We start from the raw sequence: 26893 nt of genomic DNA, 5'->3' as shown, positions 1-26893 counted from the left end.
TAGAGCTTCAAAATGCTCAGGCCATATAACCTGCTACTAACTTACTTTAAAAGGTAGAAAACTAGCAAGATGAGTAGTAGTTGAAATGAGATTTAGTTGATACTGTTACATGGAATGCAGAACTTGAATTTTTGTGGGGGACAGGGACATCCTGGATTGAACTTAGGCCTCGCATGTGCTAGCAAAATGCTCTACCACCAACCTGTGTACTGAGCCCTTCATTCCTTTACTTGAGCTGAAGTGAGCTCAGTGTTCTTCAGTGTTGCTGATTTTGAAAATGACCTGTGGGCTCGCAGGCTAGCTCTGTGGGTACAGTGGTTCACTTGCTGCAAGCCTGACTATCTGAGTTTGATCCCAGCAAGAGGAGAAAAGTAACTCCTAGAGATTGTCCTCTGCCCTCCACATACACAAATAAATAAAGAAAACTCAAAGTTAGGCCTCTGTGCTCATCAGCATTGGAGAGTGGTTTCCTTTTCGGATTACGATGGATGCCCACACTAGCAGGGCAAAGCTCAAAGTGAGACTTATTGAGCCCTTAATCCTGAAGCTGTCCTGGGAGAGTCTGCTCTATAATTTGCTGGTTTTAATGCTAAGCAGGAACTCAAATGGATAAAGTTTATCACAAGTCTGTGGTAGAGGCATTTTTTTTTCAAGTAAATAACACAATAAATGTGGGTATAAAATATTTTTAAATATTACTGCTTCTAAAGTGTTACACATAATGTATCCCAGAATTATGAACATACCTCTTTCCCCCTTTTCCAATATAGTAATATTTTACCCAATATGTAATATTAACATCCAAAGAACAAAAATTATACACTATGAGAGTTTAGACACTTTAGTTGTCTTGCCTTTGTCTGTGGAAGCTCCATGGGTACTTAATACCACCTACCACCAACCCCATATATGATAAAACGGTTTATTAGTGAATAATAACAAGAGATTAACAGTAACTAAAAACTGAACAGCGGACTGAGATAACTTGCCAGCATAGGGCTTTTTGTGCTTTGGGCCACTGTTACGTGAGGTAAGGGACATGTAAACCTAAGCGTGGTAGGCGCTCTGCTGACTGCAAGGGCCGCGGAGTGACCAGGAGGTGGACATGCCGGACAGAGGGACAGCTTGCGCTCTTCTGTCTCGAAGTGGGGCAAGACAGCTGAACAGCATCAGATTATGTCAGACTACTCAGTGATGCATAACTTCAAAGCTTTCATTGTTTATGTTACAACTATTGCTTACAGATTCTTAATATTCCATTTAATAACTTTGGACCGAAGTTGACTGGAAAACAAAACTACAAATAAGGAAGCCATCCAGACACATCTCAGCAATACACTGTAGATATAGTAGTAGTTTGATGGTTTAGAAATGAGTGCTAGCCTATAGAGTTCCAGAAATACCCTTTAAACCTAGGTAAGCAACCATTCGGGGTCGCTGGCTAGGATTCTTTAGTAAAAGGTAGTGAAGGCTTAAATGCATCCCTCTTAAAAGAAATGCAGGACATCGAAGGGGATCCACATTTAATAAATGTCTTGGGCATGACTAGAATTTGCTGTGTTTTGTATTCAGGTCCTCACAACCCTAAGAAGCAGAAATTCTTAGTCTTGGTTAAATTGTAGTTGAGGAGACTGGAGTTTCCTAGGAGCAGTGAACAGTCTCAGGAGTGTGCATGCTGGTCTCTGTTAGCCTGGGTCTGTATCTTCACATCCTGTGTTGGAGCTCTGGTGTTAGTGTTAGACACTTCCCAGAGGAAGTACAGAAATTCCCCACATCACTTCTGGGGGGATTTGTCACTTTATAACAGGAAATAAATATTTGCACAGCATTGCTTTCCTCCTTGAGCAAAAGTGCATTTTGCTATGAGGTTATGGGTGCTGTACAAGTGTTCTGACCTGGCTGGGAGACAGAAAGGCTAATGGGAAAAACAGAGAAACTAACGTTCCCTCAGCATGCACTGTGTATGCCCTGCTGCCTGTTAACCTCCTACATATTAACCTTCCTTTATATCTTAGTTACAGTTACTTCACTATATTGGCATTTCCAATTTCCTAAAGTTTTTGTTGAAGTTACATAATTATGACTGGAAATTTTGTTATATTGTAATGTGTCTTGGATCCTGGGTTTGTTTGGGATTTAGAAATTCCAGTTTGCCAGTGGATAATTCCTCTTAGATCCTGTAGTCTTCTAAGCTTTCTGTTAGTATGAGAATGTGTGCCAAAGGCTCAGAGAAATGGATGTTGCAGTTAGCAGAACATTTTTATTTAGCCAATTCTTAATGAGAGACTCTTTATTCTGTAATTGGAATTATTGCCGTAGGAGACAGTATATTTCTAGGGAATAGCAAGTAATTCCTGCTACATGCTAGAAAATAAGACCTCTGTTTGTGTCAAATTTTGAAGAGCCTTATGAACTAGGATAGGAGTTTGTAGTTCATACCATAAGAAAGTAGAATCTAGTGGGAGATATTGAATTGCTGAGTGGTGTAGCCTAAGTAGTACTCTAGGGACAGTAACCTGGGGATGTGCTCACAGGAGAGATTGTGACAGTTCAGTAGAGTTAGAGGCAGGACAAATGCTGCCCCAGCTCTGGGGTGGAGTGGCGACAGTGCTGTTCTGGGAATAAATGCAGCTTCCCTTGTGACAGGCAGCACAGAGTAGCAGAAAGTCTTTACCGTCTCACAGTCTGGGGTAAGTGGGATGCTGTTTGACTCAGTCCTCAGCCCTGAGTACCTGACAGGTGGTCAGGGAGTGTGGTCACCCTATTTGCCTCTTCTCCGCTGCTGGAGGCCTGACAACGACACTGCCGTCACCTAGGAGCTCGCTGGAAAGATAACCTTAGGCCCTACCTTAACCTCACCAAATAGAACCTGTAGTTAAACAAGGTTCTCTGAATGAGGCCAACATGAAAGCACTTGGTGCCATATGTCATAAGTAGGTATCATTTTGGGAGATGCTGTGCTCTTAGGATATGCTGAGATTCATTTGTTAAATAGAGAAACGATCAAGACAAAAACTAGGGACACTGGTTTCTAAATGAAGGGAAAACCTCTCAGAAGACATAGCATAGTCAAAGGGGGAAATGCTATTTTAGAGTTCATTGTATTTGATACAACTTAAAGGAATTTACCCAAAGAAACTGGTAACTTTCTTAACTGAGCAGAAGACATTTCACATAACTTGATTTAGCAGTAAGTTTTAGGGCAATTGTGGTAGTGCATATCTGTAGTTCCAGCACTTAGGAGGCTAAGGCGGGAGGATCACGAGTTGAAGTTATCCTAGGCTACATACTAGATAGCCTGGGCTACATTGTGAGCACTCCAGGCTATCTAGTTATAGACCTTGCAATAAGCAAATTTTAAAAATCGTAAAGTAAGTTTTGTTCCTGTGAGGTTTATTGGCTTTTTCTAGGTGCTGCTAAGCTGGGAAGAAAAACTATAATTTGATAATTTAAGCTTAGATTTTCTTCCATAATACTATCTAAGTGACTTTTACATTTTATCTGCAGAAAATCAGTTTTTCCAAGACCAGGCATCTATATTGGAAGGTGAATTGGCTGTAAAACATACCTTGAAATACTTTAATCAATCATTAAATACAGCTAATGAATGGATGTTAACAATAATGCATGTGAACATACCCTAAATCTGATTGGTATAATTTTATTTGGCTTCTTAATTGAATCAAATTGAATGGGCGTGATGATTCACAGCTCTAAGCAAACCATAGAAGCCGTGTGTGTCATATGAACACACTGACAGGGTTGCTATATTGCTATATGCAGGTAAGAATGAGGTGATGGGGAGATTCGAGTGATTCTGTTGTGTGGTGTGTTTTAGTCATGACTCAGTATCTGTGACCAACTCCCAAGTGTTCAGAGCCCTATTCAACCTCCTGTCTCAAGTGAATTTGTAGGAAGGGAGTCCTGTGAGCCAGCTTCTTTGGTTTGCTAAGCAGTTTTATTGTGACTCAATATGCATATCAGATTAGCAAGCAAGGGGATATCCTGAAGAGAACACACTGGAAGGGGTGGGGCACTTTCCCTCTTCACATGCTCACTCACACACCTACTTCCTTGGTGAAGCGAGGTAAAGTAACCTCGTCGAAATTGGGAAATTGTCGGATTTCAGCACGCTTTGAAAGGTGCTGATACTAAAACATAGCAATACCGATGGCCATTTTTACTTTGAGATGCCGGGGTAGTGGGTTGCCAGTGTCTAACGAAACTTACTGTAGTTGTCTAAAACTGTGAGAATTACTGCTTTTATGTGGTGGATTTTTTGGGTGTTTGTCTGGCAGTACTGGGCATGGAGCCCGGGCCTCCTATTCTGGGCAAACATTCCACTGTTGAGCTGCTGCTTGACCTGGCTCTTAGTCTTTTTTTAATAGAACTGTGTTTAGCATCTGCAGTGTGCTTGCTGGATGGCATTTCCCTTTTTCCTTCTTCATGTGTTGAGGATGACAGATAGAACCTTTGCAGAAGCACACTTGTCAGTCTATGCCCTTTCTTTATCTGGAGAGAGGCATGAACTGGCTTTGGAGGCCGCCTGTCGGTTTAGACATTAGGACTCCAGCCTCAACCAGGACAGTCCCTTCCTTGTAAGTAGCATTGCTGTCAGATATGTTGCCTACCATGACAAGCCCTGTGTGACCCCTGCTGATTGCTGAAGTCCACATGACAGTTACCTCACAGTTGAGGAGAATTTCTAAGTGTGAGATGAGTCATTTTCTTCCTTTCAGTGTCTAAAGGAAACTGACTTCTGGTGTCTGTTCTAGGTCCTCAGAACGGTTGGAATGATCCCCCAGCTTTGAACAGAGTACCGAAGAAGAAGAAGGTAGTAGAAAAAGTATTTCTTACCCAGTGACTGTCTTTGTTGTTGTCAATTATTTATAGTCATGAAATGTGCACCGCAGATAACTGATCTTCTTTCCTTCCTTCCTTCCTTCCTTCCTTCCTTCCTTCCTTCCTTCCTTCCTTCCTTCCTTCCTTCCTTCCTTCCTTCCTTCCTTTCTGTCTTCCTGTCTGTCTGGGTTTTTTTTGTTTTTTTGAGATAGGGTTTCTCTCTGTAGCTTTGGAGCGTGTCTTGGAACTCACTCTGTAGACAGAGATCCGCCTGCCTCAGTCTCCTGAGTGCTGGGATTAAAGGTGTGAACCACTACCACCTGGCTAGCGGATCCTTTTAAAGGCAGAGCTTGCAGGTTAATACATGTTTTATCAGGCAAAAGAGAACAAAAACCACATTTCTTACTTAGTAGCTAACTAGCTCCTCCTGCCTTTAGACTCCAAAACAAGAAACCTCACACAACAATAGCAACAAACCCAGGGTCATCGAGCAAAACTCATTCGTGTGGCCTGCTGTCAGGCTTAACAGTGTTTCTAATCCAAACTTTTGTTGTTGTTGCTTTGAATAAAGTTTCTTTACCGCTTTTGCAAATCTATGCCAGCCCTTATTTCAGTCCTGAGTAAGAGGCTGAGAACCTGAAAACACAGCCCAGATCCCAACTACGGGTACTTGTCTTGGCTTGACCCTGTAGTGAGACTCTGTGTCAACAACTGACCTCTCCTACATGTGCCTACCCCCAGTAAAACCTTGTTCTGATGACAGGGATATAAAGGAAAGCCCTTCTGAAAGACAGGGTGCCGCGCTCCTGCAGGCCTCAAGCATCAGGGAACAGAGTTTCACACTTTGTTCTTGATTGTTTCAGGTCTAGCAGAAATTATGATTATATTTTGTAATCAATGTAATTTATAATTGCATTTTAGATTTTCTTTTGCAATATTTTCTAATTATTGTGTTTTGTCTGCATATGTGTCTGTGTGAGGGTGTCAGATCCCCAGGAACGGGGTTACAGACAGTTGCGAGCTGCCATGTGGATCCTGGGAATTGAATCTGGGTTCTTTGGAAGAACAGCCAGTGCTCCCGACCTGAGCCATCTTTCCAGCCCCTCACAATATTTTTTTAAATAAGTGTCTGATTTTTTTCCGTGTGTGTGTGTGTGTGTGTGTGTGTGTGTGTGTGTGTGTGTGTGTGTGTGTGTGTGACACACTCTCATGAGCTTGCCACAATGTTTGTATGTGTAAGTCAGAAAACACCTTTCGGAGGGTTGGTCCTTTCCTTCCACCATGTGAATCCTAGAGAGTGAACTGAGGTCCTTAGGCTTGGTGACAGGTGCCCTTATCCACAGAGTCAGTTTGCTCCCCCGGCACAGTATTAAATGAAGAAATGCCCTGCGCTTAGCATTGTTCATTTATCAATAATTGTTAGACATTGTCAATAATTTGAACACAAAATGGTATTTTTCCTTTCTTTGAAGCTATATATATATTGTAAATTTTTAGTGATTTCTTTCCCCTGAGTATAAGACTGAGAGGCTAGAACATAAAATTGGGAGACATTTAGTTAGGAAGCCTCAACAAAAGGTTAATAATAACCAGAAACTTAGTCGACTATATTCTTTAGTGCCAAGTAATAGCTACGTAGTGATCTATGAAACTGGAGTGACATCCTGTTGTCATCTGATATGTGCACATGCATGCACGCACCATACAGCACACATGTACGACATGTTGGTTCCTGTCCTGCTAGCTGAAAATGCCATGGCTTTGTGAGACGACAGGGAGATGACTCTGTAGAGTGCACTCCTCCCCGTGGTAGCCATAGTAGTCTGTGTTGACGCTTTGTTCTGCGACCCTGCATAAAATTTGATTTGAAAGTGTTCTTCTGCAAAGAAAATTTAACTCAGGTGCGCTGTGAGCTAAGGAAACGTTTCCTTTTTTTCTTAGTTTTAATGCTTTAATTCTCCCCCCCCCCCATCTTTTACAAGATGCCTGAGAACTTCATGCCTCCAGTTCCCATTACATCACCAATCATGAACCCTGCCGGTGATCCCCAGTCACAGATGCTGCAGCAGCAACCGTCAGCTCCAGGGCCGCTGTCAAGCCAGGCCTCCTTCCCACAGCCGCACCTTGTGGGCGGCCAGCCCTTCCATGGTGTACAGCAACCTCTTGGTCAAGCAGGCATGCCACCATCTTTCTCAAAGCCCAACATCGAAGGGGCCCCAGGAGCTCCTATTGGAAATACCATCCAGGTAACATAAATCTGTAGGCGTGGCATGGGAAGACGGCTCCTTTCCGTATGTTTCTTTGATACGTTAACTTACATGATTCTACAGTGTTAGTTTCTAAAAAGCAACTCCATTTTAGTAGATTGATTGTGCATATGTGTTTTATTTTTCCATTACATGGTATATGTTAGCTTTTGAGACAAGAATTACTCATTTTGGGAATGTATGTTTACTATGTCTCAGTAATTATAGTATTTTACTTAATGTAGTCAGTACACAATTTAAGGTTGGTTGAGTCTTCTGTGCATCTGAAGGTGCTAAGTAAAAGCAGTTTTTATAGGTTTTTCTTTTTAAAATGTTATGAGTTATATCATTTAATGTGTTTGCCTAAAACCTGCTAAGCTAGGCATGGTGACACACACACTTTTAGTCCTAGCACTCAGGCAGAGGCAGGCAGCAGACATGGCCAGGGCTCTACAGAGAAACTCTTTCTTGGGGGAAAAAATCAAACAGCATAAAACCTACTAAGTAAGCTAACTGTACCTCTAGATGGTGAGACACAGTTATACTTTAGTTGGCAGCATCTCAGAAGTTAAAAACTCTTAACACATTTCCAAGTGAGACTTAGAAGGAAAAAGATGATTTGACCTATACAGAAAAATGAAGAGCAGGGTCAGTATTCGTTATGAGGAAATTGAACGACGTCCTACCTGAGCCTAGAGTGTGTGGATGGTTGTTGAGAGATCACCCTGCCTAAGGAAGTTTTCAGTACTGCAGGTTGCATCATCTGAGCTGGCTCCTACCTCCTCTTTGACTAGAAGCTTCCTGTTATTAGTGGATAAAGACAAAATAATCATCCACAAAGCTGGGTTCGTATTCCTTGCCCTCTCTACTCCTACCATATTGGCCTCCATTTGGTTCCCTTGTATCCTGGAGTCCTTCCTTTGTATATATTATTCTCTCTCTCTGGAATGCTTTTCTTTCCCTCCTTAAGTGGTTAGTCCTGTTTATCTTATGTAATTTTCTGAAGTGCATTTCCCTCTCTTTGGTCAGATTTGAGCTATAATTTAGTTCCCCTGGACATCAACTTACTGTAGTTATGATGTTACATTTTGTTACATGTTTAAGCTTTGCTTCTCTCCCAGTGGCCTGTGAACTTCCTTAGGACTAAGATGGCTCACCAGTGCATAGCTAGTCCTGGTGTATAATTGCCTGATACTTTCTGTGTGAATGAAAGAAGTAACTGATGAGCAAAAGTGTAGAAAATTAGAACCCTGTTTGTCCTTTCATCTTTGTACTTAGCAATACTGTGATCTATTCTGTCTTACTCTTGACTTAATCTTGCAGTTTCTGTAATCAGCACACTTTAAGAAGAGTAAAAGGATAAATGTGGTTATAGCACTTTGGAGGCTTATGTTAGAATCACCATGAGTTCAAGAGAGCTGGGCTTGTACAGCAAAACTCTGTCTCAAAAAACAGTGAAAGACGGGGTGATGATGGCGCACATCTTTAATCCCAGTATTTGGAAGGCAGAGGCAGGTGGATCTCAAGGCCAGCCTGGTCTACAAAGAGAAACCCTGTCTTAACCAAAAATAGAAAAGGAAAAAAAGAAAAAGAAAAGAAGTAAAAAAAGGAATAAAAGGATGGAGGAATGCTAGGATAAACAAAAATAAAGGACTATGTATTTAACTAGTCAGTTACTTCAGAGGGAGGGAAGGAGGGAGGGAGGAGCGAGCGAGCGAGCGAGCGATCCCAGGGTCTCACATTCATTGAAAAGCAGCCTACCACTTAGCTAGATCCCCAGCCCTTATACAAATCCAAGCTGCCCAAGGCACGCTAGCACTTCGACTGGGTAATTTCACACATTAAATCTTCATTGTGATTGGCTTTGTTTTCCAGACAGTATTTCTCTGTGTAACAGTCCTCTGGCTGTTGTAGACCTCACTCTGTAGACCAGGCTGGCCTCGAACCCATGGAGATCAGCCTGCCTCTGCCTCCTGAGTGCCGGGATTAAAGGTGTGGCTACCACTGCCCAGCCTTCATTGTGTTTTTAACCCATCTGTCTATAAGGCGATGGGTCCTCTTTCGCATAGAATCAGAACTGTGTATATAAAGTGCTTTTGTAACACTAATTCTTTCTTACAGCACGTGCAGGTTCTGCCAACAGAAAAGATTAGCAAGAAACCAATCCCAGATGAGCACCTCATTCTAAAGACCACGTTTGAGGATCTTATCCAGCGCTGCCTCTCTTCAGCCACAGACCCCGTGTGTATTTCCCCCTCACAGTTCACTTAACTCTAAATATAACCTGGAGTTGGGTCAACAGTTAAGACCACTGTGGCTTTTGCAGAGGACCTGGCTTCATTCCCAGCACCCACATGGCAGCCAGTCACTGTCTGTAACTCCACCCCCAAGGGATCCGTCACCCCCTTGTGACCTCTGAAGGCACAGCACACATGTGGTGTGCACGCATGCAGACAAAACCCGTATGCACATAAGTTAGTCAGATGAGAATCTTAAAGTCCTTTGTGGTGCTCCTTCGTTATTGTTCCATGTCTGCTAGTTGTGTGTCTTAGAGGTAATAAGGCTAGCACTTAGTTTACTCGGTGAGATTAATGAACATTTAGCCTTCATAATGACCCTATGATAGAGTCTTCATTCTTTCACAGATGAGAAAGTTCCACGTGAGTAGCAGCTATTAGCCCTATCAGCCTGCTCCAAGTTCTCAGCTCCAGGCTGAGCTGCCTGTCATCTGCTGGCCGTCCTGGAGCTGATGTAGGGCACAGCAGTGACAGACAAGGGGGCTACTGCTCTGGAGCTCTCCAGTGTAGATGTGTGGCCATGGTTAAGGTAATTGTGTGGAGGTTGCATTTGGTTTGACGTCAGAGCCCATAAGGCCAGCCCTGTTGGAAATGTTTCATTTTGTACTAGCAAGCACTGGAAATGTCTGTTAACCATTGACCGCTTGTCTGTTGGAAAGCAGACATTAGCTTCTAGGATGTGTTGTTTCTTCACACGCAGGTGTTCATTTGTGCAGCCTTTTGCCAGCCTCGTGGAAAACGTGTTCTGTATTGAAAATGGCAGCAGACCAGAGAGTAATAGCGACCTTGTATTCTGGGAGTGATCGGAAGACCAAGTAGAAACTAGAGAGCAAGCGAAGCTGATAGCCAAATGGACGCCGTGTCCTGTGCCCAGCTCTAGGTGGACGTGCACAGTCTGTCCAAATGGACATTGTGTGTGTCCTGTGCACAGCTCTAGGTGGACTGCACAGTCTCTCCAAATGGACACTGTGTGTGTCCTGTGCACAGCTCTAGGTGGACTGCAGTCTCCCCAGGTGGATGCCGTGTCCTGTGCACAGCTCTAGGTGGACTGCACAGTCTCTCCAAATGGACACTGTGTGTGTCCTGTGCACAGCTCTAGGTGGACTGCAGTCTCCCCAGGTGGACACTGTGTCCTGTGCACAGCTCTAGGTGGACTGCACAGTCTCTCCAAATGGACACTGTGTGTGTCCTGTGCACAGCTCTAGGTGGACTGCACAGTCTCCCCAGGTGGACACTGTGTCCTGTGCACAGCTCTAGGTGGACGTGCACAGTCTCTCCAAATGGAGGAGCTCAGTGAGGTCAGGGCAGAATTCCTGTGTAGGCCTGAGCAGTGTAGAGAGGGGAAGAGGACACAGTGTATGACTCATCTCATCCATTGGTATTGACTTTAACCTACTCTGTCTTCACACCACCTTCCTCCTGTGTACCTAGGAGCCCTGGGTGAAGAGAACAGGAAGAGAAACACTTTCTGCAGCAGGTCCTATTTCCCTGCCCAGCTGTCCTGTCTAACAAGAGCAAGTAGCTTTGAGCAGGGCCCATGGGGTTTCTACCTATCAAGTTCCCTGCATTTAGCAGTGAGAGTAGTTTTATGATGTGGATTTAGTCTCCACTTTATTATGCACACTCGTCTTGTAGCACACTTAGTATGTATGCAGGGCTGCCCTTAACGGCTCCATCTGCTCTGCTGAGACACAGGCTGGGCACTCCTGCCTACGCACACTCGGCACTGATGCTTGCTGCCCCTCTGCACTCACCAACTCCAACAGGCCGCGTTTGCTCAAGCCAATCTTGCTCAGGCCCCTGCTCACACATCACTGCATCGGGCCTTTGTCTATGCCCAACACTGCCAGTCAGTCCCCTGTCCTAACATAAAAATACTGTGGCTGTGTATTATTCTTCCCAGTTTTTAGAATTTTTGTTATGTAAGACGTTGTTTCCAGCATAGGACATAGTGATGTGGTTTTTCTAAGGCTGGTTGCTGTGTATAAAGATTACTTATCATATTTTATCTTTAAAATTTTTAATGTTTGAAAAGTTTTCCACGATACACAAGTGTTTGGCTTGAAGCAGGGCCATTGACTCCTTAATTTAAGGGTCGATTTTACTGTTTAGGTCTTGGTCACCCTTCTTGGAGGGACCCACCCCCCCCAGGCAAGTACTCTTGCTGTAACACCCACCCCTTCCTGGTGATCCTAATGCCAAAGATGTTTCCTTTTTTCCTGTGCCTTAAGCCTGGAAAGAGGCAGGACTAAACACACCAGATGTCAGGAAGTGTGTAAATAGGGGTTTTGAAAGGTGAAAGCTAGCGTCCACAGCTTTCCATGTTAGTAGTCAGGCATCTGCGCTGCCCTGCCCATAGGGTTCTGACAGGACATGTCCTCAGCTGCAAGCACGAAGAGCACCACCCATGCACATTCACTACGTTCCCTTTTAAAAGTGCCCTGTCTACCTCCCATACTGCGCTCTCTCGCTCTCTCTCTCTCTCTCTCTCTGTCTCTGTCTCTCTCTCTCTCTCTCTCTCTCTCTCTCTCTCTCTCTCTCTCTCTCTCTCTCTGTCTCTCTCTCCCTGTCTCTCTCTCTCTCTGTCTCTCTGTTTCTGTCTCTGTCCCCCCTCTCTCTTTCTCTCTATCTCTTTCTCTGTCTCTCCTCTCTCCCACTGTTCCTGTCCCTGGAGGCTAGTCTCCCTCCTCCCCTTTCCCTTTTTTTAAAAAATTTAATATCTTTATTTTATGTCCATTGGTGTTTTGCCATGGGTGTCCAGTCTCCTGGAACTGGAATTACAGACAGTTGTGAGCTGCCATGTGGGTGCTGGGAATTGAACTGGGGTCCTCTAGAAGAGCAGTCGGTGCTCTTAACCACACAGCTATCTCTCCAGTCCCCCGTTCCCCTCTTTATAATCCCTCTCCCTAATGAAAAACCCTCCACCTGAACTCTGTTACATGGCATCTTTCTCTCTTGAACCACTTTTTTTTTTTTTACAACACCCCCTCTGTGTTTCCTTGTTACACACATAGTCTGTCAGTGCCCTCCTCTGTGGCACTGACCCACTGCTGCCACCCCAGGTCTTTGAAATGTCACACACTCTACGTGGCACTCTGTCGAGTGAGTTTGTGATCCACATGAAGCCTACTTAAAACCCCATTTATGTTCTGAAAGAGAGTGTCACCTCCTCACTGCCCTCAGTAGATTACTAATGTCCATTCCAGCAACATGCTCGAGCTTGTGGTCATGTTGCCTCCATGTATTGATAGCATTGAAATATTGAAGCGTGACGTCTGTTCTTCCTCTCCTGTAGCAAACCAAGAGGAAGCTGGACGATGCCAGCAAACGCCTGGAGTTTCTGTACGACAAACTTAGAGAACAGACAGTAAGTTTTTTTGGGGAGGGGAATGTAGATTATGATAGTCAGTTATTCTCTGTTGCTAATAAAGGGTCTCACAGCACTGTCCTTCCATGCATGGAGGGCAAAACGGCCAGGAAACTGGAGTGGGCTTCCCAGAGCTCACTGTGTGGGATGGGAGACACAACACGAGCGGGGAGTTAGCCCTCTTACAGCAAGATCAGGAGATACAAACTGATCCTTGCCTTGGGCCCAGGGTAGCTGGCCTGCCGCTCATTTTCACAGCCGTGTATCAGAAGCCAGAGACAGGGCAGGAGCTCGGTTGTCTAGAGAAGAAACCCGTCATCTCTCTGGAGTCTCCAGACCATCTCCCAAACAGATGATACAGAAAGCAAAACCAGGTGTCGCCACCAGGTGGCCGGGGGACTGTTCTGTGACTGTGAAGGGAACCTGCCCACTGCTCTGTGTGAGAGTGCTAAGATTGGAAAGGATAGCCGGGGGTGGTGGCGCACGCCTTTAATCCCAGCACTCGGGAGGCAGAGGCAGGCGGATCTCTGTGAGTTCGAGACCAGCCTGGTCTACAAGAGCTAGTTCTAGGACAGACTCCAAAGCCACAGAGAAACCCTGCCTCAAAAGAAAGAAAGAAAGAAAAAAAAAATGGAGAGGACAGGTGCTGCTGTGCTTGATGGCCTTGTAGTAATCCTGTTTGCCACACTCAGTCCCATCTGATAAAACAGCATCTCTCAGGAGAACCAAAGCGAAGAAAGCTGGTCTAACAGGAAGGGGCTTGGTCTGCGCTGATCCAAAAGATAGTATTATTCTTCATGGGATGTACTGGGTGATGCCATGGCAGAGAGCTAACTTTGATTTTAAGAGAAGATGGTGAGCTAGTGTGGTGGGTGAAGGAGAGTCAGGAGGACATCCTTAACTACATAGTTCAAGGCTAGCTCATTATACACGAGACCCTGTCTCAAAAAGACAGAGAGGGAGAGGACACAGCCAGGTATATTGGAGACAGTCGGGAAGATCACTTGCATCCAGGAGTGTGAGGTCAGCTTACACAATGTAGCAAGATCTGGTCACAAAAAAAAAAAAAAAAAAGCAAAACAAAAATTTGTTTATTGCCAGAAGAAAAGGACTTCACATGAGTAATCTTTCCATGGCTCTACTTTAAAATGTAACTTTTACCTGGTTGAAAATGTTTGCTTGGTTTAAAATATTCCAGAAATGCTAACTAGTTACACATTCTTAGAGAGTGTATTTCAGGCTCTGTGTAAATCTCTGGGTTTAATGCTTTCGGGGACCTCATGGGACACTCCCCCTAATGTCCTGCCTCCACCTTTTCTCCAGCTTTCCCCAACCATCATCAATGGTCTACACAGCATTGCGCGGAGCATCGAGACGAGGAACTACTCTGAAGGGTTGACCGTCCACACCCACATCGTCAGCACCAGCAACTTCAGCGAGACATCAGCGTTCATGCCGGTCCTCAAGGTTGTTCTCAGTCAGGCCAGTAAGCTGGGCGTCTGAGAACAGCTGTACTGTCAGCTGACATTGCCACTTCTCCAAAGAAAGCCATGCTAAGACTGGACCAACCCCTCATTAGCATGTTTCCATGGCAGCCACCCAGGAGCTTTGACATCATTTCTGCAGGTACCCTCACCCTAGAACTGCTTGAACCCTGGTGCTTTCTTTTGTTTTAATCTTCTATTACCCATTATGATTTTCTGCAAATAGTGTCTTTCCTGGATTACACATAGTGTGGTTTCCCGAGGGACTCTAACAAGGAGTGGCTTTTAAAACTTTTTAGAGAACTTGCATCTGGCTGTGTATAAAATGGACCGAAAACTAAATCTCTTTGATGTCTTCCTTACTTTCTCCACGTCAATCAGATTAAAGTGTGTAATCCTATCCTGTGTGCTTGTAGTCTTTTTTTTTCATTTTTATAATATTTTATTTACTTAAATATGAATGGTATGGGCACACCACTGTGTAGATGTGGAAGTCAGAGGACAGCTTGTAGGGACCATTGTCTTCCTCCCTGTGGCTCCCAGGGATGGAACTTGGGCTGTCAGGTTTGGCAGCAGTCACCTTTGCCCGCTGAGCCATCTCACCAGCCCTGTAGCTTTTAAAAATTGCCTGCTGAGCTGGGCCTGCAGCTCTGTGGGGGAGCAATTGTTGGCATACATGAGGCCCCAGGACCAAGGAGACACAGAGTCGGACATTCAGAATGAACGAAAGGTAAAAAGCCACAATGCAAAATGTAGATGAATAGAAACAGGTTAATGTAAGTTATTAGAGCTAGAGGGACAAACCTAAGCTGAGGCCGAGCTTTCATAATTGATAAGTCTCCATGTCATCATTTGTAAGCACACACACACACACACACTCCCTCCCACCCCTTTTCTCCTTCCCTTCCTTGTTCCCTCTCTCCTCCTGCACACACTGTACCACCCAGCTACACCCCCAACCCTCTTTCTTTCCTACTTTTGAAATTTGTTCTATTTTTAAGTTTAGTTTTAGCATGGGCACACAAAGCAGCAGGTGTGTGGCTTCCTCCTGCACACTGGGTTTTGGCTGAGTCTGCCCTCTCGATCCTTACCCCTCCCCCTTCCGTGTTTCCCCTTGCATACTCACAGCACATGTGGTCCCTCCTCACCTCTCCCTCACAGCCTGTTGTTTTAGGGCTACCCACACTCACCCCCTCAGGAACTCAGCTGGACAATAATCTAAAGCTAGGGTCGGCATGCTAGAGAGAATGTTTGCTTTTTGTGTTTTTAGGCCTGGCTACATTGTTAATGTATTTCCAGTTCCATTCAGCAGTTCATGGTGGTACATGCTATCCCAGTTCTCCAAAGCCGAGAGAGGAGGATTGCAAGTTTGAGGCTAGCCTGGGGTGTCTAATGAATATATGGCTAGCCTGGGGTGTCTAATGAATATATGGCTAGCCTGAGATGCTAGTAACACCTAGTCTTAAAAACAACAAAGCAGCCGGGCGTTGGTGGCGCACGCCTTTAATCCCAGCACTCAGGAGGCAGAGGCAGGCGGATCTCTGTGAGTTCGAGACGAAGCCTGGTCTACCAATCGAGTTCCAGGACAGCCTCCAAAACAATACAGAGAAACCCTGTCTCGAAAAACCCAAAAAAAAACCCCAAAAAAACCAACAACAACAATAACAACAAAGCTGGCTATGGTGGTACACATGGAAGTCTGAGCCAGGGAGGACATGTGATCAAGACCCGCCTCAGCTACACACCAAGTTTGAGGCTAGCCTGGACTACATAGTGAGACGTTGTCTCAGAATATATTTCTTTTAATTCAAAATTAAGGTTCCTTAGGATACGAAGGGCAAGAGACTGCTGACAGGAGAGGTAAATAGAGTGGCTCAGCTCTTTAGTAGACTCTCCTCCTGCCTGTCTGATGAAGTAGGAAATCAGGAAGAGCTTCCGACGGCCGCTGCCTCCAGAGCTTCGCCCCTGCTACCAAATCACGGCAGGCCTATGCAGAGCGACCAGGCAATGTGAAGAGGGCTCTGTGAAAGGAAAATCTGGCTCCTCACCCAAAGCAATGCAGGTCTTTGAGAGGACCCGTCCTGCCTCATCCGATGCCCTGCACCAACCCTCCTGTGGCCCAGCAGGTAGAGACTGAAGTGTGGAGGCTTGCTGAACCTCCCTGCAATCTTGGAGTCTGACTTCACTCCTCTGCTCCCTGAATCACTGGTGTAAGTCTTAGGACCGCTCCATACTCTGGAGCAGACTGCTCCCTTTGCAGAAGTTGTCAATGCCCTCCCCCAAGCTGTCAATCACTCCCCACCCCGCCTACCCTCCTCCCCCCCAAACCCCAAGAGCTGCAGACAGATGCCATCTGTAAAGGAGTTACAGATGACAGAAAGCTGCGTGGATGATTGGATGTGGCAGCTCTCCTCACAGCACAGCTGCCCTGTGCCTCCTAGAAACCTTGTTAGAGCTGACCCTGGAGCCCACTCAGCTACCCTTCTGTACAGCCGGGAGCCCAAGCAGCACCCAGACACTGGGTGCTCTCGGATGACGCAAAGTAAGGAAACCACGCTCGTCAGGACTTGAACACTGCACAAAGGTGTGCCATTTCGTGTTGCACATGAAGACACTGATTTGTGAGATTCATAATTTCACAGAGATCCACAACATTGCTGTGCCTCAATTCCTGTATTGTACAGGATGAATTGACAATCTGAGAGGCTGCGTCTCCCCACCCAAGTCACAGAATTCCCGGGTATGCTAATTTCAAAATGGGCAGGGCTAACTTACAATCCAGGTCTGAGGCTAAAACTTGGTCATTTTCATAAGGCTAGCACCTGTGGTCAAAGTTTGCATTTCCTTAGCAGGTACATCCAAGTGAGACTCATGTCTTTCAACTCAAGAATGAGTCTTGTTCTTCATTCTCCTCTCCAAAGCCTGACTCTTCTCACTAAAATATTTTTGTCGTGGTTTTAAGACACCTTGGCATTCTTTTACACGTGTGCATGTCTGTATGCTTACATGTTAGGGGAGTGCGTTAAGTGTGGTGGGTGTGTGCACGTACATGTGTAAGTGTTCTCATGGCGGCCAGAGGGCAACCTTAGGTATAGTTCCTCAGGCACTGCCCACCTTTTTTTGCCTTTGTTTTTTTTTTTTCCCCGAGATTGGTTCTTGCTGACCTGGAGCTCACTGCAGTGAGCATCAGGGATCCCCAGCACCCCGGCTTTGTTAGATGAGTTCTGGGGTCAACTCAAGTCCTCATGCTTATAAAGCAAGCACTTTGCCCACTAAGTGGTCTCTGGCCTTCCGAACGTCTTGGCACGTGGGCTGTGGAGATGGCTAAAGGTTAGCTGCTTGCTGTGCAAGTGTGAGCACCTGTGTTAAGGTCCCTGGAACTGTGTAGCGGTCTGTATCAAGAAAGGAAACCAGAGGACTCCAACAGCTCACACTGCTCTCTGGGTCCCCTGTACATGATTGGCATCTAATAATGCGTGTGCCCCGCACTGGCGCATGCCACCTGAGCCTGTAGCTTGGTGGCAGAGCTCTCCCAAAGCATGAAAAACCTTGGATTCACCCCCTGGGCTGGGGAACCTGATAAGGGGTCAGAACTTCCTGTCTTGGTCATATAAGTGGCCAGTCTTGGTTCTAAGATGGGGAATGGGAAACTGTTGGTTTATCTTTGGTACAATGGCTGCACCTTAATCTACTGCTATTTCAGCCAGCAATTGTGACTCTGAAGTTACTAGCCTGCTTCTCTGGCATCAGCTTGGCCACTCGGGCCACAATCTGGCAGGAATTCTATTCCTGCAGGCACTGGCTCTGCTGATATGACTAAAGGTAGCTTTAACTACATTTCATGGTTCTAGTCATAAATAAAACTCGAGATCCAAAGGCTGGGGTGAAAGCCTAATAGCTCAGAAAGGTTGAGTAGTACCTAGCTAACGTTTGTCTCCTTGCTGTCATCTCTTAAAAAGCCCATTTTTCACTCCACCAAAACAGAAAAAAAAAAACCTTCCCTACCCCTCCCAGTGCATGTCTTTGTCTCTGCCAGATGCCCTCAGAAGACCTATGATTGCTTTCAACTAGCTGCCAACTGAGCCTCCTGACCCCAAGTTAATTTTATTTAATTGATGCAAATGCAAACCTGGGATTCACAGTGATCGAATATCCCCCAACGGGAGACCATACCTTCCTCATCCTCATGCCCCTTGGATCTGGTACAAAAACAGTTGTTCAGTACACACCAAATAACTGAATGTGAGTCCTGCACATTAATCTCAAGGGTGGCCTTGTGCCAAGTGAGTGGTTCACCCAGAGAGAAAAGACAGTCTGAAGTGAGCAGCCCCAGGGCTTGGGAGGGTCTGGTGGGAGCCATAGTCAGCAGGAAGGGCGGGAGAGTGATTCGTATAAAATCCAGTTTGAGCCCCAGGTGGCATGTTCCACTGTCTCTCTGGTGGTTATGTGGTGCAACATTAATCTGTTTCCAGACAATTCTGCACGTCAGCTCCAGCAGGAGCACCAGTAGCCAGGACTCTGCCCCCTTTAGATGTGGCCTTGGTTGTAAGTTAGACATCGTTTTATCTGGCTGGCGGGACCCACCCAGATCTGTTGTCATTAAGAGGCTAGTGTGTAGTTCTTCAGGTGCTTAGTCCTCAGTGGGTTTTTTTGTTGTTTGTTGTTTTGGGGTTTTTTGCCCCCATAAGGGATCCTGGATTCTCTATAAGGAGTCATCAAAACATCAGCTTTAAACCAAAACAAAACAGCTGGGCAGTGGTGGAGCATATCTTTAATTCCAGCATGTGGGAGGCAGAGGCAGGCAGTTCGCTGAGTTTCAGGTCAGCCAAGGATACACACAGAGAGACCCTGTCTCCAAGACAAAACAAAACAACATCCTTTCAAACTCAGATGCTAAGAATTCACAAGCCAGAAGGAAGAATGATTCTGATTCTCTGAAAAGGAAATTGATTCTGAGATGGGTTTAAAACCAACCAACCAACCAGACAGACAAATGGCTCAGCAACCACATGGTGGCTGGCAACTATCTATTATGAGGTCTGGTGCCCTCTTCTGGCGAGCAGGCATACATGCATGCACAACACTATATATGATAAATCAATCTTAGCCAAAGTAGAGCATAGAGCCTCCCTTTATCCATCTGTCCCCTTGCTGGGCACCAGCTCACCCACCCTCTGTGCTTCTGATGATCCCACCCTCTGGGTGGCTGGAGATCTGCTTTGGAGGGGAGAAACCACAAAGGAGGTGCCACAGAAAACAGGAGCAACCATCCAGTAAAACCCTCACGGGGTATGTTAGGTGTGTACTGTTCATGTGTGGCAGTAGACATCAAGTAGTTCATTGTAACTTCCTTCATGGCAGAAATCCTCCTCATCTCCAACAGGAAGAAAAACTTAATTTCTCTCAGGGCAGGACAAGTTGTTTCCATTTCTGAGCCTCTATATATTCTCTCTCTCTCTCTCTCTCTCTCTCTCTCTCTCTCTCTCTCTCTCTCTCTCTCTCTCTCTCTCTCTCTCTCTCTCTCTCTCTCTCTCTCTCTCTCTCCTTCCTTCCTTCCTTTCCTCCCTTCATTCCTTTTTTTAGATGAGGTTTCTCTATACGTGGCCCTGGCTGTCATATATAGATCAGACTGGCCTCAAACTCACAGAGATCCATCTGCCTCTGCCTCCCGAGTGCTGGGGTTAAAGGCATGCACCATCACACACAGCTGTCTCCATTTTCTGAGCAGGCAAGGTGTCAGAGCAGAACGTACTTGCTGCCTGGAGGTCACTAGGATTAGCTTATGAATTTAAAGGACAAAAAAAAATACTGGGGAGAAATTGCCACCTGATAATGACTCACAGAAGTGTCGCTTTGAGCTTCTGCTTAAGAGACAGACAGGCAACACATTGAATCTTGGGCTGGAAATCATGGTATCTATGCGAAAGGCCTGGGGCTGCCTCCTAGGGAGCCGGTTACAGACAATCTGCCTTTGGGTAGTTCTCAGAATTTGATTGACTGTCTCCAGGCACTTGAATATGGACTACAAGGAAAATCAGGAACTTTTTTGGCTTCTCCTTAAATGTTGTCAGAGTCCCCTGAACATGGCCCACAGAGACGCAATGATTTCTATTTTCATTGTCATTTAATATTGCACTGACTAGTTTTGTGTTACCTTGACACAAGCTAGAGTCCCTAGAAGAAGGAGCCTCAGCTGAGGAAATGCCTCCTTGAGATCCAGTTGTGAGGAATTTTCTCAATTAGTGATCAATGGGGGAGGGTCCAGCCCATTGTGGGTACTGCCATCCCTGGAGTGATGGTCCTGGGTTCCATAAGAAAGCAGGCTGAGAAAGCCAGGGGAAGCAAGCCAGTAAGCAGCGCCCTCCATGGCCTCTGCATCAGCTCCTGCCTCCAGGTTCCTGCCCTGCTTGAGTTCCTGACCCGACTTCCTCCGATGATGGACTACGATCTGGAAGTGTAAGCCAAATGAGCCCTTTCATCTCAACTTGATTTTTGATCATGGCGTTTTGTCACAACAGTGGCAAACCTAGCTAAGTTGGTACCAGAATTGTGGAGAATAGCTGTGACAGACATGGCCATGGTTTTGGGAGGATTGCGTAAGGACTTTGGAACTTTGGACTAGAAGAGCCACTGCGTGTTGAGAACTCTGGGGGATGTTCTGTAGGAACTTGGAAGATAAGAGTGTTGAGCAGTGCAGAGGATGGAGGCCTGGCTTGTGACATTTCAGAGGGAAATTTAAAGACTCCATCAGGGCCATTTGTTATTTTGAATTAAGATTTTGTGGCCTTAGTTAGCTGGGCCTTAAGAATCAGTTGTGATTAACAAGATACCAGAACTACTAAAGCAAAACTTTGCTTTGCTGGGAGAATTGGTGCTGGCCAGCTGGAGCTGAGGAATTAGTGGTGATTAAGAAGAGACTAGCATCACTGAGGTGAAATCTGCTGCGAAGTGTTTCCTGGGAGCACAGAGAAGCTGTGGTCCAGAGGCAGCCAGGGCTGTACCTCGTGCTGTCAGCTGGAGTTGGTAATGTGTAAGAGTCACCCAGGTCGTACTGGTTTTGAAGGCACAAAGGAGTCGTGGAGAGCAGCTGAGGCTTGGCACTGTGAGAGGCCAGGAGAAACCATTGGTGGAGGTGTAGCCTCCATGGCAGTTGAAGGATCAGGACTGAAGGGGTCATGCAAAGAGGTTGAGGCTTGGAGACATGGGGAGAGCCTATGAGAGGGTGGGTACCGGTGAAGGTGCAGCCCAGTTGCAGAAGGGACCCCAGCATTTTGGAGATGCCAGTGCCATGGAATGACCACCAAGGACAGCAGCAGCAGTGGAGTGGAGCCAGCCTGAGCCTAGAAGACAGCAGCTGTGTGCGCTGCTGAGGGCAGAGCCGGAGAAGTGACCCGGGCCCCTTGGAGGAGCCCAGTAGGTGAGTGAACCCCAGGTAATTGGACATTTATTTACACAGGTGGAGTTTGGTTTTGCTTGGTTCAGATTGTGATGGTACCCTGGCTCTTCTCTCTTGAAGGAGGTATTTAATTTTGATTTTTAAAGGACCCCACAGATGAAAGGCTTGAACAAAAGATTTAAAGAGACTAAAGATGTAATGTATTTGAATGTGTAAAAGACCGTGGGACTTTAAAAATTATGTTTTTAATGTGAGATCTTGGGGATGAATAAGAAAGGAAGGGTTATGGCTTAATAATGGTGTGTCAAGTTGGCAGGGGTCCGTTACACTGGCTGATTTTGTGTCAACTTGACACAGCGAGGGTCATCAGAGAGGAAGGAGCCTCAGCTGAGAAAATACCTCCATGAGATCCAACTGTAAGGCATTTTCTCAATTAGTGACCAGTGGAGGAGGGGCGAGCCCATCCCTGGCTGTGATCCTGGCTTCTTTAAGAAAGCAAGCTGAAGCAAACCAGCAAGCAGCACACCTCCATGGCTTCTGCATCAGCTCCGGCCTCCAGGTTCCTGCCCTGCTTGAGTTCCTGTCCTGACTTCCTTCAGTGATGAACATTGATGTGGAAGTGTAAACCCTTTCCTGACCAACTTGCTTTTTGGTTATGGAGTTTTGTCGAGGCAATTGAAACCCTAACTAAGTATGCAGATGTATCGCGTGTGAGCACGTATGTGCTGTGGCAGGAAAATGGAGGTCAGAGGACAACTAGTGGGAATCAGTTGTCACTTTCAAACGTGTAAGTTCCTGGTATCGAACTCGGGTCGTCAGGCTTGGCGGCAAATGCCTGCCCTCTCTTGCTGAGCCACCTCCCCCAGCCCAGCATGCTGTTTTTCAGAGCTACCAGGCAGTAGCAAGCATGCCACACAGTAATTTACCCTTGTCTTTTGTCACTTAAATGAATCGGGTGTCAGTCTCCTATTGTGACCCAGAACACAGGAAGCCACTGTAAAGGCAGATGCAGGAGTCCCTGCTGCCCCTCTATGCTGGAAGAAACGGGGGTCGTCTGGAGCAGGTTTTGGCTTGTGGCAAAGACGCTGGTGGAGGGGGTACAATAACTAGGCAGTAGGGGAGAAGGTGTCTGTTGAGGCTGAGTCCCACGGTCCGATTCTAAGAAAGACTTAAAGATGAGCCTCCTACCCCCACAACTTGGGGTCCCATTGTCTTTGTCGGCTTATTCTTTTCCATCATGTCCTCCGGGTTTCTGAGGAGCCCCGCAGAGCGCATGGCCATAGACAGGTGTTCCTGCAGGCTTTCTCAGGCAAGCAAGGCTTAGCGGACAGGCAGCCCTGAATGGGAGTCCCAGAGCTCCTAGCTGCATGGCTGTGGATACGTCTCCATCTCTGAGCCTCTGTTTTCTCACTTATAAAAATGAGTCTGTTAAACTGGCCAGTGGTGGTGCGCACACCTTCAATCTCAGCACAGAGAGGCAAAGACAGGTGGATCTGAGTTTAGGGCCAGACTGGTCTGCAGAGCAAGTTCCAGGATAGCCAAGGCTACACAGAGAAACCCTGTCTTGAAAAGCCAAAAGAGAAAAAAAAGTCTGTGAATACTTTCTCATAAAAGCTATGAAAATTGAGTTAGATGATAAATGCAAGTCTCTTGGCACAGCACCTGGCTCTTGGTTGCTATTAAGTAACTATTAGCTGCCATTAGTATTGTTGGACCCATATGGCTGTCACCTTTCCTTTTAGTGAGAGAATGTAAGTCCTTCCTGAAGCATAATAGATGGGCACAGAGCTCAGCTCAGCTGCTTCTCTTGTCTTTGGAAAGAAACGCTCTTTTCTAGAAATTCCCCCAAAGGGACGCACACAAGCCCTCTCTTCTTTTCCCCAACTCTTTCATCCCATCTTCCTCTTCCTTCCTCCAAACCAGCCCTGTTCGAAGCTGAGACTCTTTATGCTTGAGTGGCAGGCCACCGGCTGAAGATGCAATACTTGCTGTAGAATTATTATTACAGGCAGTAATAACTGCTGTAGAAACAAGGCGGGATTACTTCTGAGTCTCAGCTTTGACTTATGCCCCGCCCCTTTCTCCTCGAGCCATCATTTTCAGAAAATCCTTTCATGCTCAAGGCACTAAAAGCAATGGTTGCCTTCCACCTAAGCCCTGCTGGATCCAGGCTGCCCTGCTGGTTCCAGGCTGTGATTGCAACTCCTGCATTTTTTAAAAGGGGCAAGGATAGAAGCCAGCAGGATCGAAGCAAAACCAGAGGCAGGACTGAGTTTTTGAGGGGTGGATTGCCCCAGCAAGTATAAATATAGATTGACGTTGTTGAAACAAACTGATAAAGGTCATGGCAGACTATTTTGTAGCGAAGTGAAAGTTGCGAGTGAGAACCCGGGCAGGAGTCCTCACACTGCTAGTTAGTTCAGCTCTAGACTCCTCTTTTTACAGTTGTAAGCCTCAGTGTCATTGTCTGGGAAAACAAACCAATGAGGCTAGTAATAACAGAATTGGCCGAGGGACAAGTGTCACAGTGCTTGCTGGGGACAGCCGCTGAAGCCTGTTTTCTATTTGTACTTCCAAAGAGACAGGCACTGGGGGAGAGGGGACTTTGAATAATTGTAAATCAGAGGGAGACACAACTTTAAAATTTTAAACTCAAATATTTGATTACAACTGTGCTGTTACAATTGCTTGGAAAAGTCAATTGGGTAAAAGGTGAAAGACAGAGCTGTGGTGGTGGGTGGTATTTTTCCTCATGTATTTATTCTGATTTTTTAGTCTACCTGTCCCTCTGCCTGTAATTCTAGCATTTGGTGGGGTAGAGGCAGGTCAGCCTGAGCTATAGAGTGAACTGTAGAGTATAGAGTTAACCACATATCAATACTCTGTTTCAAAAACAAAGAATATGGGTTTTGAAGGCAGAGGGTGTAGCCTGGGCAAAAACTCACTCTTTCCTCGGAGTCTCAGCTACATAATGAGAATGGTATCAGGACCACAAGGACCAGGCTGCAGCTGGAACGAAATGGAGCAATCCTCGAAAGCTGGGCTTCACGCACGTTCAATGAGGAATAACCCTTGCCTTCCTTCTTCCCTCATGCAGGTCTTCCCTCCATTTAGCTGGGGCTAGAGCTTTCTCTGGAGAGTGAGATTACAGCCAGCCATTGCTGACCGCAAGCCCTGTTCATGTGTAGATTGAGTTTGTCTCTGATTTTATTCCCCTTGGCAATCGATTGGGGGCCTCAATAGGTGCCCACCACCCGTCCTCGTAGATGCTGTTGTGTGTGAATGATAGCGAGAACCTCACCGTCCTGCACGCAGCTCCTGTGAGCTAGCTTATTCAGTCCTCTGTCCATTCATTTGCTTTCTTCCCTGGTTCGGCGGCTGCCCTTCGGAGTGGCAACCATTGTTCCTTTAAGTTTTTCAAGAGCCTGGTCTGTACCCTACCCTGCTGCTCTGGAATCTACCAGCATGCTGCTGGTGCTTTTTTTTTTCCATGTCTCGGTAGGTGTTGCTGAAGCAGAGCCAGCCTTGGAACTGGTATTTAATATTTAGTAACGGGGCACTTGGGGGCATTCGGGAGACGGAGAACAGGAGGACCGCTGTGAGGTCAGGGCTGTTCTGAGCTACACAGTGAAAGCCTGTCTTAAATGCTTGGGGGGGGTGTTTAGTTTTTATCACTCACTGAACCCTCCAGGCCCTGGCTCCATCATAGACTTGACGGTGCAAGCAAACTGGAGAGCTATGCAAGCCGGTGAGAGTGAGGGGTGCTGTCTAAATCCAGGATAATGGGGGGGCTGCCAGTAGAGGCTTGCAGGTTTCCTAGCCTGGCTGATGGAGGGGCTTTTAGAAAGTGTCTGGTGAGGAGGCTGTGGTGTGGGATGGCCTTCTGTATGCTGTAAATACGTCTTGCTTGTATTGACTGATGAATAAAGCTATTTTGGCCAGTGGACAGGCAGAATTTTGCTAGGTGGGAAATCTGAAGGAAAGGACAGAGAAGAGTTTAAGGAGATGCCATGTAGCTGCCGGGGAGGCCAGATGCAAAGGACATCACCAGTAAGCTAAAGCCATGTGTTAATACACAGATTAGTAGAAATGGGTTAATGTCTAAGACAGAGAGCTAGCTAGTAATAAGCCTAAGCCATTGGCCAAACAATTATAAATATACACTAAGTCTCTGTGTGGTTATCTTATAAGTGGCTGCAGGATCCCAGTGGGCAGAGAAAAAGCGGTCCAAGTGGGACTGGGGACCAGCGGAACAGAGAACATTCTCCTTCTACAGAACACTGCTGACTTTCCCATCACTACTGTCTTGGTGACAGTCAGTAGGACATGGGTACCACTTTCCTCACAAGGCCCAGTTACCCTCCCTCTGGGGGTACTTAGTTATTTCAGGGAATGAAGAGGCCTCTCTGCCTCTGCTATCTGTTTTTCCTTGGGGAAAACACTCACACACCCATCTCTCTCTCTCACACTTATCTCTCTCACTCCTCTCTCTCTCTCTCTCCCCTCTCTGTCTCTCTCTGTGTGTCTCTCTCTGTGTGTCTCTCTCTGTGTGTCTCTCTCTGTGTGTCTCTCTCTGTGTGTCTCTCTCTGTGTGCCTCTCTCTGTGTGTCTCTCTCTGTGTGTCTCTCTCTGTGTGTCTCTCTCTGTGTGTCTCTCTCTGTGTGTCTCTCTCTGTGTGTCTCTCTCTGTGTGTCTCTCTCTGTGTGTCTCTCTCTGTGTGTCTCTCTCTGTGTGTCTCTCTCTGTGTGTCTCTCTCTGTGTGTCTCTCTCTCTGTCTGTCTCTCTCTCTGTCTGTCTCTCTCTCTGTCTGTCTCTCTCTCTGTCTGTCTCTCTCTCTGTCTGTCTCTCTCTCTGTCTGTCTCTCTCTCTGTCTGTCTCTCTCTCTGTCTGTCTCTCTCTCTGTCTGTCTCTCTCTCTGTCTGTCTCTCTCTCTGTCTGTCTCTCTCTCTGTCTGTCTCTCTCTCTGTCTGTCTCTCTCTCTGTCTGTCTCTCTCTCTGTCTGTCTCTCTCTCTGTCTGTCTCTCTCTCTGTCTGTCTGTCTCTCACTCCCCTCTCTCTCACTCCCCTCTCTCTCACTCCCCTCTCTCTCACTCCCCTCTCTCTGTCTCTCTCTCACTCCCCCTCTCTCTCTCTCTCTCTCTCTCTCTCTCTCTCTCTCTCACTCCTCTCTCTCTGTTTCTCTCTCACTCCCCCCCCCTCTCACCCCTCTCTCACACACAAGCTGGGCCTCTTGGCAGTTGATGACTCCTTCTGTCTAGTCT

At 46.3% G+C, this 26893-nt stretch overlaps 1 protein-coding gene across 20 annotated transcripts in view; it reads left to right on the top strand.

Annotated features, from left to right (window-relative positions):
• Nucleotides 1–14636, top strand: part of Sec31a (SEC31 homolog A, COPII coat complex component) — a 54570-nt gene extending 39934 nt beyond the window's left edge. For 11 of the 20 annotated variants that reach the window (XM_040747484.1, XM_040747487.1, XM_040747485.1 and 8 more), the window contains 6 exons: nucleotides 3508–3546; nucleotides 4776–4834; nucleotides 6825–7088; nucleotides 9210–9329; nucleotides 12681–12752; nucleotides 14076–14636. In XM_040747484.1, the coding sequence (XP_040603418.1) occupies nucleotides 3508–3546; nucleotides 4776–4834; nucleotides 6825–7088; nucleotides 9210–9329; nucleotides 12681–12752; nucleotides 14076–14255 (734 nt within the window). In that variant the 3' untranslated portion in view covers nucleotides 14256–14636. The remainder of the gene's footprint in view (nucleotides 1–3507; nucleotides 3547–4775; nucleotides 4835–6824; nucleotides 7089–9209; nucleotides 9330–12680; nucleotides 12753–14075) is intronic. The other 9 variants (XM_040747501.1, XM_040747498.1, XM_040747497.1 and 6 more) reach the window with 1 other exon arrangement.
• The last annotated feature ends 12257 nt before the right edge of the window (nucleotides 14637–26893 follow it).

Source organism: Mesocricetus auratus, unplaced genomic scaffold (genome assembly GCF_017639785.1).
Source record: "Mesocricetus auratus isolate SY011 unplaced genomic scaffold, BCM_Maur_2.0 Super-Scaffold_100006, whole genome shotgun sequence".
NCBI lineage: Eukaryota > Metazoa > Chordata > Mammalia > Rodentia > Cricetidae > Mesocricetus > Mesocricetus auratus.
Note: the sequence above shows the minus strand (reverse complement) of the source record. Positions and strands in the feature narration are given on the sequence as shown.